Source organism: Felis catus, chromosome A2 (genome assembly GCF_018350175.1).
Source record: "Felis catus isolate Fca126 chromosome A2, F.catus_Fca126_mat1.0, whole genome shotgun sequence".
NCBI classification, from domain to species: Eukaryota; Metazoa; Chordata; class Mammalia; order Carnivora; family Felidae; genus Felis; species Felis catus.
This window is the reverse complement of record NC_058369.1, coordinates 62,170,233-62,181,140: the sequence shown is the minus strand read 5'-3', so window position 1 is coordinate 62,181,140 and position 10,908 is coordinate 62,170,233. Positions and strand designations below refer to the sequence as shown.

General features: G+C 58.5%; 1 protein-coding gene across 1 annotated transcript; it reads right to left on the bottom strand.

Moving 5' to 3' along the window:
• Window positions 1-460: 460 nt before the first annotated feature.
• On the bottom strand, window positions 461-4,869 carry IGFBP1 (insulin like growth factor binding protein 1). Its single transcript, XM_023250142.2, has 4 exons — window positions 4,432-4,869; window positions 2,821-2,972; window positions 1,794-1,919; window positions 461-900 (listed from the first exon to the last, which is right to left on the bottom strand). The coding sequence occupies exons 1-4, from the start codon at window positions 4,769-4,771 to the stop codon at window positions 775-777; spliced, it is 744 nt and encodes a 247-aa protein (XP_023105910.1). The 5' UTR covers window positions 4,772-4,869; the 3' UTR covers window positions 461-774.
• Between the last annotated feature and the right edge of the window lie 6,039 nt (window positions 4,870-10,908).

Genomic DNA, 10,908 nt, shown 5'->3' with positions numbered 1-10,908 from the left:
GTATTGGTGTCCCGCATGTAACATGGGGGAGCCCTGGCCTGCTCACGGAGGCAGGGAAGGGGCAGATCATCAGAGGTCAGGCCCCAGGAGGTGAGTGGGGGAAGGGCAGACCTGCCAGCAGCAGACAGGGATCCTGAACAACCAAAGCTGTGTGAGGAAGGGTGAGTGACAGGGACTTCAGAAACAAAGGAGGTACATTCAACCAGTGTCTACGGCAGTCGCAGTGTCCCCGGGTGCAGTATTTGTCCCGACCAGGTCGGCCCGTGCAGGTGTGTCTGACTGCGCAATCTTAACTCTGAGTGACACCACCACACGCAGCTCTGGTCACACGATTGGCACCGAACTCTCCCTGCGAACTGACACTCGCTCGGATCTGTGGGTACAGACCGAGTCCTTTCTCGGCACGGCTCAACCACCCCCGTTAGGTCACCTGAAAACAATCACTGCCACACGTTTCAGCTCTGCACTTTCCAGGCTGTATTTCCCCTGCTCCGTACAGGCAGGAGCAGGGCGCTCGGAGGAGTTACAAGTATTTACACCCAGCGACGTGAACGTGTCTCGTGATATACAAATCCACACGGCGGAGTGACCGTGTAGAAGGATACATGTACATGGAATAAATACACAGCTTTAAGTGTCAGCAACACGTGTGCTCATATACACATACACACACGGAGAGGGAAGTGTGTCGTTTCTAGAGTATAAATATGCTACGTACTTAAATATTTCGGGGGGGGGGGCGGGTGACGGACGACAGCACAGCTGCTGGCAGCTCTATCTGCTAAAATACTGACTGCAGTTGGGGTCGCCTCTGACCTCCACGGACCCCGGGATCTTCTCCCTGCTCCATGGGTAGACACACCAGCAGAGCCCTGGCTCATCATCCAGCGACGTCTCGCACTGCAGAGGCAGGACACACGAGGTGCATGGTGAGGGGTGGCCCCCGCGAAGCTGGGGTGGGGGGAGAGGGGCTTCGCCAGCACCACGGCTGAGCGCCTGGCCACGGGCACGCCAGCTCGCCGCGGCCACGACCGTGACCGAGGGCTCGCCCAACACCCTCCTGCCCAGCTCTCCCTGTAAAATGGAGACCGAGGCCGAGTGTGCAGTCAACGAGGACGTCACGCGTGTGTGAAAGAAGGGTACAGTGTGTGCACGGCTGTCTGCTCTGTGGCCTCGACAGTGGGGTCGCTGAGCCCAGGAGTACATCCCATGGGTGGCTGCCATCCCCTCGGACTCCCTGGCATATTCCTCATCAGGAAAGTTCTGCCTCGTCCTCAGTTTCCCCTGGCTACACCCCCAGAGCCTGTGTTTCACTGAGTCCTAAAGAGCCCCTGAAAATGAAGTGTAGGCTTGGTTTTGATCTCATGGATTATGTGGCAAGCTGGAGGACGCTACTGTATTTAACGAAGTTCGCGGTTTCCCGTTGTGGGGAGAAAGGCAGGAAGCCATGTCCAAGGGGACACCCGCTCTCCTAAGTCCAGCTTCCTCCTGTGTTATAGATGAGACAGACCTGGAGCCTGAGGGGCCCGTCCCCCACCTGCTCAGGCTTGACCCAGAGCCCCTGGCCGAGCGCAGGGTCCCCCGCTGGCCGTGACCACGGAGCTGGTCTTCAGGCTCCCGGAATCTGGCCGCCCCTAGTCCCGAGGGGTGGCTCTTTACTTAATGTGGTCGGTTATGGGGCTTTACGGTGCGTATTTGGGACTGGCCCCCTCCCCGGCGAGGAAAGCGGGGTTTTGCAGGGATGCCCCGGACGGGACGGTCCCCATGAGGATAGCCCTTGGCAAGGCGCGCACCTGTCTGCTGTGATAGAATCCGTTCTTGCTGCAGTTGGGCAGATAGAATCTGTAAAGCTGTCCTGACGACTGCTGTTCCTCGCTTAGACGGCCCAGCACCTCGTGGAGATCCCGATGGCAGGGCCCCTGGAAGATCAGGAAAGTGGACTGACGGGAGGGGTCTGGGAGGCTCTGGGGGCGGGCCAGAGAGAGCTGCCCCCCAACCCATCGGAGGAGGGGGCTGGCGGCTCTCTGAGCTGTCAAGATGAAGGATGGGGTGCCCTCCCTGAACGCAGGCCACACAGCTGCAGGGAGACAGAAGCTCCCCCACCCTTGCGGTCTCTCCCCTACCCCTCTGCCCTGTGGGGGCTCCACAGCTCTTCCCACAGCACAGAGTTCTGGATTATGAACACCTTTCCTCTATTTCATTATTTCACAGAAGCCAGATCAAGTGAGGATTAAGCCGTCCGCCTGGCACTTGGAGATAAGACGGCACTTTTCTTCACACTCCATCACTTCCAGATGAGATGCTGAAGCGTCGGGGAAATGGGTCAGAACCTCCGCTTTTCTGGGTGTGCCTGGTGGCCAGAGCAATGTTCTCGCTCTTTTCCACAAACCAGCTCTTCGCGCCAACTCTGGTTCTTGGTCGCCCTCCCGTGGCAGAATTGGAAACGGCCGTCGAATCGGATGGGACTGGGCAGTTTGAGTTTAGCGGAGACAGAGTTTCCGCGTGGGAAGATACACGTTCTCGAGGGGGATGGCGGCAGAACCACACTTTAATGTGGCCAGAGTCATAAATTTTATGTTATGTGCATCTGACCACCATTTTTAAACGTGGACGGGGCACAAAGTCCTGTGCTGAGCTCCAGGGCCCGGGGCCAGACGCCGCAGCCAAAGCCACCTGGCAGGCTTCTCCGCTCAAAGTCTTTGCGGGAAAAGCCAGACAAAGCTACTGTGGGCAGTGTCTACCCGCCTTGGGAAGGAAAGCTCTGATTCCTGGGGCCCCACGGAGCCTGCCTGCCCTACTGGACACCCGCCCGGGCCTCACCTTCCACGTGTCGACCTGAGTCCCGCTGTTCATGTAATTACTGATGGCGTTCCAGAGAATGTGTGTGTCGTCCTCAGAAGGGGCCATCAGGTGGAAATTCTCCAGGAGCTCCTCCTGGGTCATATCTGCACTCTCGGAGGACGACATCACATCTGAAAGATACAGCACCCCGACCCATGAGCGCTCCCCGAGCACCTTGCCCGCCCCCTCAAGTGTATCCAGGTGGGGACCCCAAGGGTGGTCGAGCTTTTTTTTTTTTTACATTTATTCATTTTTGAGAGACAGAGAGACAGAGCATGACCAGGAGAGGGGCAGAGAGAGAGAGAGGGAGACAGAATCCAAAGCAGGCTCCAGGCTCCCAGCCATCAGCACAGAGCCCAACACGGGGCTCGAACCCACAGACCAGGAGATCATGACCTGAGCCGAAGTCGGACGCTTAACAGACTGAGCCCCCCAGGTGCCCCTTGCCCACTTCCTCTTTAAAGATGCATCAGACATGGGGCGCCTGGGTGGCGCAGTCGGTTAAGCGTCCGACTTCAGCCAGGTCACGATCTCGCGGTCCGTGAGTTCGAGCCCCGCGTCAGGCTCTGGGCTGATGGCTCGGAGCCTGGAGCCTGTTTCCGATTCTGTGTCTCCCTCTCTCTCTGCCCCTCCCCCGTTCATGCTCTGTCTCTCTCTGTCTCAAAAATAAATAAACATTAAAAAAAATTTTTTTTAAAGATGCATCAGACAGTTTCCAGGAAATGTGATGACCCAACAGCAATTCTGTGCTTTGGGGGTCTAGCAAGGGCCTCCTGGGTTTTTGCTCCTAAAGCAGCAGGTGGGGGAAGCCACTGGCTTTCCTGCAGGGCCCCTGGGGACCCAACTCCTTTGAGGACCATTGAGGTGACTCCATTTTACTGATTCTGAAGTTAGAGAACCAGCAGAAAAACAGGGTCCCTCCTCGGAAGGGTCACCCTAGTGAATTCCTACCAGAGTACGGGACTGTGGGAGTCCTCGGAGAGTCACAGAGGACGTGCGTCCGCCTGCCTGCCGATGGGGAGGTGGGGACAGGGGGTAGAGGAAGGGGTGTTTCCTCTGCTTCCCACTACAAATAAATCGCTGCTAAATTCAGGAAAGGTCTGATTGTCCTTGGAGGCGACATACACATCAAACACTGTTTTTCTATGGCAGTGAACGTAGCGAGGTTTACAGCCTGCATTCACATTATGTTCTATAAACACTGGGAAAGCACAGTCTGCACAGGAGTCCCTTACAAAGGACATTCCGAACCCTCCCCGGGGGTCCGGCAGGAGGGATCCCCACGCCAGGCCTCCCCGGAGGCTCCAGGCCCTGGAAAGGAGGGCCGGCCACCCTCCCCCCAGCTCTCCCACAGGGCTGTGGGGGCCCTCCACCTCTCCTCCCCTTTCCTGGGCACCTCCCTCAGGACCGCGGTGGTGGGGCTCGTCTGGGTGACGGAAGATCCTCTCCCCTTCGAGCTCTGGCCTCCGGCCGCTTTGCTCCCGACCAGCCACTCCTTCGGTGGAGCCCCTGCCCCTGTCCACCCTCCCTAATCTGTCTTGTGGGAGGACAGGTCGGGGGGGGGGGACCCGGCGGGGGTGTCTGTCGTACCTGTGTCACCACCGGTGGGCACGCAGGTGCCCTGGCCGCGGATGAGGGCTTGCAGGGGCCGCTGCTCCCCTGGCAGCGCCCGGCAGCTGAGCCCGCTGGCACAGCGCGCACTGGCCACGCCACAGGCAGTGCCCTCGGGCAGCGTGCACAAGGGGCAGCAGCCGCAGTTGGCGGGCCGGGCGCTCTCGGTGCAGGAGTCAGGCACGGGCGGGCAGAGTGCCAGCTTCTCAGGCGAGCAGGGCGCGCACTGCCAAGGCTGGGGGGCCCCGGCGGTCACGCTGAGCCGGGTGGCCAGCAGGAGCAGAAGCGGCCAGGCGCAGGCAGCGGGGGCCCCGGGCATCGTCAGGCAGCTGTGGCGGACGGACAGACACTGGCACTGGCTGTGGGCGGTGGGGGTGCGGTGGCCAGTGCTCGTGCTCAGTGCTCCCTGGGAGCCGCGTGCACCTTATGAAGGGTGCGGGACGGCCCCGCCTCAGCCGGTGGTTAATGATTGCCAGCGCTGCGTGCTTAGGGCTGGCGTTCAAAATAAGTTTGGAAAAAAAAGTTTGTTTTGCTCGTGCGCCCAAGGCCCTGCGCAAACCGTGGGTGGAGGGAGGGTTACCGGTCCAGGTTTCCAGCCGTGTTTGTCCTGTTGTTACTGTTCTGACCTGGAGAAAAGTGCAATTGTAACCAGGAGCCCACGGCCAGCGCTTGCTTTGTTCAAGGGCATCCCCCTGCCCGCCAAGCAGCGTGGTCGTCCACAGACCCGAGGGGAGCAGAAGTCAGGAGCTGCGCGAGGCCAGCCCATCTGCCAGTTTTCAAACGGGGAAACCAAGGCCCAGGGAGAGGGAGGGAGGAGCCCTGGGCAGTTTTTAGGACGAAGCCCGTAACTACTTCTCCGTCTGCAGGAAGGCCTCCAGTCCCACGGCCTGCACTCATCACAGCCTTTCCCCTGAGGGAGGCTGGGAGGGAAGGGACATTCCCCCAGGGCTAGTGCCACCCTCCTCCCCAGGGTCACCTCAGCCCCCAGAGACCGCTCACTGGTTTCCAGAAGGGACCAGAACTCAGAGCCCATGAAGAGACAGGGCCAGGGCTGCAGAAAGGAGCCCAGACCCCAGGCTTCCTGACTTTCCCATGCAGACCAAATTTTTATCCAGCCTTGATTAACGAGTCTTTTTCTTTAGTGAAAACTGCCATTTCTTGGCTATCCTCTGAGGTTGCAAGGAAAAAACGTCATTGTACCTTTAAAGGCAGTGAGAAGTGGGACCGCCTGTCCCCAGGACCAGCAGGTGGACGCCAGGTCCCCGGAAACTAGGCAGCTGTTAACAACAAGGGGGCGGCTCGACATTCACACATAGAGAAATTCCCAAGACCAGTGAAGTTTTACAAGTTAGGAATAATTTCCCCGGGACAGTACAGAATATGCAATGTCTGTATAAAAAAGGTAATATGAATAGAGACATGTCTCTGTGACTCTAAATTCATGGAAAGGGGGGAAGAACAGATAAGACACCGGGATCAGTGCCTGCCTTGGTGGGGATGGGTGAGAGATCAGGTCCCTGAGGGACTGGCCTCCCCTGTGCACACTCTTACCCTTCTGGATTTACGTTACTAGTGAATACGACACCATTTCACACAGTCAGACACTTGCATATCCTTCGCATCATCAACCTCAAGAGTAACCAAATCATAGTTAACCTACCGGCTCCCCCTGCAGCTACTGGGCCGGGCCTGGGGCCTGGCGTAAGCACCCTCGTCTTTGCTCTGCTGTATCCCTGGCCACGGCTCCAGCTACAATCAAAACAAGGTCGGCGGAAATCACCACAGTTACAAGTTCAAGGTCGTGTTTGTCATTATTTTTACAGAGCAAAGTTCAGCGTCTGGGTGAGGAGCCTACCGATGCTTTCGACTACCTGAATGCTAGTTTTCATGTGGTTTCCTCAATGATTCCATTCCCTCAAGAAGAACTTGTGCTCTGAATTTTCTGACTTGCCCTCCTCAGAATCTGTGGGGTCCACCTGAGATGGTCCCTTAAAGACGTATGTGAAAGAGAGGGCGGTCTGATACACATTCAGGGCCCGCCTACTGTGTGTGGGCCAGTGCCAGCCCTGGACAGTGCACCCTGTTGTGCACTTGCCCAGTGAGGCCCCCACCCCCACCCCTGGTCTCGCTCGTCCAACACGTAGTGGAAGTTCCTCTCTGTGTAGGTTGATTTCCCAAATGTCAATTGCCACTCCTTGCCTCAGAGGAGTAGTAAGAAACCAAATGGCCACCAAACCCAGAGAGAATCTCTCCTCTTCTCTGGCCACAACAACACAAGTGGGGCGGGTCCTCCTGGAGGCCTCAGGGGCCACCTGTCTCTCTGTCCTGTGGGTGGCTGCTCTTGCCAGGGGTCGGAGCCTGTCTGTGAATCTCAGGTCCTCCTGCCCCCCATGGGTGTCACGGCTCTGCCCAGCCTTTCACGCCCCCAAGTCCATGCCACTGTGACTTCTGTGACTCCCAGTCAGAGGCCACTTTGCCCAGTCACCCCTACTGGAGAGACGGAGTGCAGGGTGGGCCAATAGGGAGGACCTATCGTGTTATGCATGTCTTACACCCTCGAGGCCTTATCTGCCTCCCCTAATCCCTCATCCCTCCAGCAGCCACCTCTCCCAGCGCCTCCCAGCACCTGTCTTGAGTGTCCATCTAGCAACCTGTCTTTCCCCCAGCAGAGAACACGAAGAGGGGGGGCCGTCCTCGCAGTGCGTGCAAGCACGGGGCCAGGTGCGGAGGACGGGCTAGCCGATCACCACGCACAGCCTGGCAGGAGGGATGCCCCGTGAGGGCTGATGACAGGCTGGTCCTTGACATGACTGCTTTCCTGGAGAGTCCAGAGCGGGGCGGCCAAGAGCAGGAGAGAGGGCACCGAGCCATGCATGGGCACTTCCCACAGAAGGTGCCAGCCCAGGCAGGTCTCAGAGGAGAAGCAGGGCCTCCCCAACAGTAGAGTAGGTGAAGCAGGGACCAGGAAGAGGGCCGTGTGCTCAGGAAAGGACTCAGGGGTCTCCTGCCCAGAAGCTAGAAAGACAGCAGATGGAACAGGAGACAAAGGCCCTAAATATTGTGCGACAGGCTCAGGTCCTGTTGTTAAGGCCCAGAGCCACCAGGGGAGGGTCTAGGCAGGGCCAGGGGTGCTGGTCAGAAGAGAGCTCCAGAAAGATCCAGGGTGGCAGGCCCGGAGACCAGAGACCAGCACTGAGACCCTCCTTCTGATGTCCCTTTAGGCTGGGCGCCCTGCCCCTCTGACCAGTGACTACTGGACCCAGGAGCCATGGAGCCAGGAGAGCAGGGGCAGGGGGAGTGGGGATCAAAGTTTCCTATAGACCCACTGTATGCAGCTGGCACCAAGCCATGCTCACCAGCATTGCCAGAGGACCCTCCCTGGGATCTCACCATCTGGGGTGAAGCCCACTTTGGCCCCATCACAGCCTTGGGCATCCAACGTCAGGGAGGGTCACAAACTCCACATTCAGCAGTAATCGGGGTGTATCTGCGGGGGCAGAGTGGAAAGGCAGCCTGGGGGTACACACGGGAAGCATTCTGTGCCGAACACGTTACATCCACCAGGAAAGAAAGAACTTCAGCCTCGTGGAGTCCCAGCCACAGGGGGATGCCATGGCACCTCCCGGGAGACAGTCTCCACCTGCACAGGGCAGGAAACCGCTGCTCCAGGTTGAGAAAAGCAGAGCGGGTGGCCAGCGCCCCCAGGCAGCCGGGACGTGAAGGACCTGGGCCACACGCATGGTCTTCGCCAGTCCCTTCTGGGCGCTGCCTGCCTATCGGCCTCTGGCCGTGGGGGCTGCGGGAACAGGTGTCAGCTGCTGCGTCCGGGACTCGGGGCACAGCCTATGGGCAGGTCGGGGAAGCTCCAGGCCTCCCAGCAGGACTGTCTGCGCTGGCACCTGGGATTTCCACATCCGGGCCTCGGTCTCCCCACCTGTGAGGGGGCACTGTGAGCCCTGAACAAAGGGGCGGGGCCCCCACCCTGAGCTATAGCGAGGGACCCCACAGGGGCGGGGGCATCGCCAGATGATGAAACCACACGGACTCTTCCGTCACCCAGGTCGGCCTCCACACCGCAAGCCATTTACCCACCAGCAGCCGGAAAATTGGGCAATCCGAGCTCACAAAAACAATGCAGGGTCAAGGGCGCAGTGAAACTCCCAACGGGCGGGACCGCGTCATCCAGAGGCCCCTCGCAGGGAAGTTGTTTTTAACCTGCGGGGGAAAAAAACAAAAAGATGTTCCCGACCAACACCGGGGATGATGTAAATCCGTGCAAGCCCCCCGGCGATGCCCAGTCCCCCGAGTGTGAAGGCACCATCCTGACACGGAGGCACACCCACTCCCCGCTAATCAAGGTGGGGATGTAGCCTTGCTCCTGTCACATCCATATAGCCCAGATCCTGGACACAGGCTCCCACTGGCACACCCGAGGCCAGTGCCCCAGGGGCCCCGGGAAAGGACAGGGCTTTCCTGGGCGATGGAGGGCACCCAACCCACGTGCACAACCCGTGGGCCATCGGGGTACCAAGTGCAGGTACGTGCGCGGTGCCCAAACATTCCTTCCCATGACCTGCTCCAGAACGTGCGACCCAAGTGTCAGGGCCTGGAGCAGCCTCACAGCACCCGGGCCTGGGTGGAGACACACATTCCCAGCCCCTGGGACATTGACTTGGGGGACCCCGAGCTCCAGCTTGAGCCTCCGGCTTAGGAACCCCCTCTGCTCTCGCTGCAAGCTGCCTGCGAGAACCCGAGGGCGCCACTGGGGAGGGGGCGACGAACAGGGGTGCAGCAGGCGGGTGGGTGGGCTGCGCAGCACAGCGCAGGAGCCGACAGACCCCCAGCTCGTCCCGGGGCCTCCCGCCCCCTCCCCCCCCCCCCCGCAGGCGGACTCCCAGGGGGCACTAGTGCCCTTCACTGCCCCGCGTGAACCTGGGGCCCTGAGCGGCCGTCCGCAGAGAGTGTTCGGGGAGCACTGACGGTGATGTCCTGCATCTCTGGGTCAGAAGTGTCCGCGACTCTGCGAGGAGAGAACACTGCACGAGACCGGCCCGGGGCCCCCTGGGGGGGGGGGGGCGGGGTCCCCGCTCTGAGCCCTGGCCCGGGGCTGCGCTCTGCACCCAGTCACCTAACGGGTCTACAGCCATGTCGGACCCTCCCCAACCTGGAGGACCCGTCCACGGGCGGGGGGCCTCTCCCACCCGCGGGGCGGCAACAACGTGGGCACCGGTGCGGCCAGGCCTGGGGGGACACGGCTCCACCAGCGGGGCGACCTGCTCACAGGACGAGGGCCGCGTGCAGAGGGGAGGATCACCAGCAGGATGTGAAGCCGCTGCTGTGTTACAGTCTAGTGCATCACGTGGGGGCGTCCCCCCATCACGCAGCGGATGTCAGGGCATCTCCGCCACACCACAGCGCTGACGTCACGGGGGCGTCTCCCCTACGTCACAGGGCGGACCCCATGGGGGCGTCTACCCCACGTCACGGCGCGGACGTCAGGGAAGTGTATTCCCTGCGTCACAGCGCGGACGTGGTGTTCTCCCGCATGGGGGTACTGTCACCCTGGTCACGCTGTGCACGCCACGAGTGGCATCCCGTGCTCGTCCCCACTTAGTGTTGATGGCGTCTCTGGGCAATTCTAACAGGTGCTCACTTCTACCTCCTTGTGCTAACTTGCGTCCCCAGATGACGTGCGATGTGGAGCAATTTTCATGGGCTTGGTTGCTATCTGTTTGTCTTCTTTGGGGATGTGACCACGGCCTTTGGCCATTTATTAATCAGGTTGTTTGTTTTCTTGTTTTTGAGTTTTAAGAGTTCTTGTAACATTTTAGGTAACAGTCCTTTATCAGATTCATCTTTTGTAAATATTTTCTCCTGGTCTTTGGCTTTTCTTCTCATTCTCTTTGCATTTTCTTTCATAGGTCAGAAGTTTTTAATTTTATTGAAGTCCAGCTTCTACATTTTTTCTTTCAGGGATCACGCATTTGGTAGTGAAAAGCTTGTCACCATACCCAAGGTGATCTGGGTGTTCCCTGTGTCATCTTCTAAGGGTTGATAGCTTTTCATTTTAAACTTAAATCTAAGATCCATTTGACTTAATTTTTGAGAAAGGTGTAAGGTCTGTGTCTAGGTTCATATTTTTGCATGTGGACATCCAGTTTTTCCAGTGCCATTTATTAAAAAATCTGTCTCTGTGTTGTATTATCTTTGCTCCTTCATCCAAGACCAATGGACTGTGTTTACTGTGGTTCTATTTCTGGGCTCTCTAAACTGTTCCATTGTTCTGTTTGTCAATTAATTCAGCAGCACCCCTCTCTATGCTCTAGATGCATATGTTACAATTACTGTAGCATTTCCATAGAGTCTTGAAGTTAGGGAGTGCCAGTCCTCTCTCTGTTCTTCAATATTGTGTCGGCTATTCTGGGTCTTTTGCCTCTTTTTTTAAACTTTAGAATC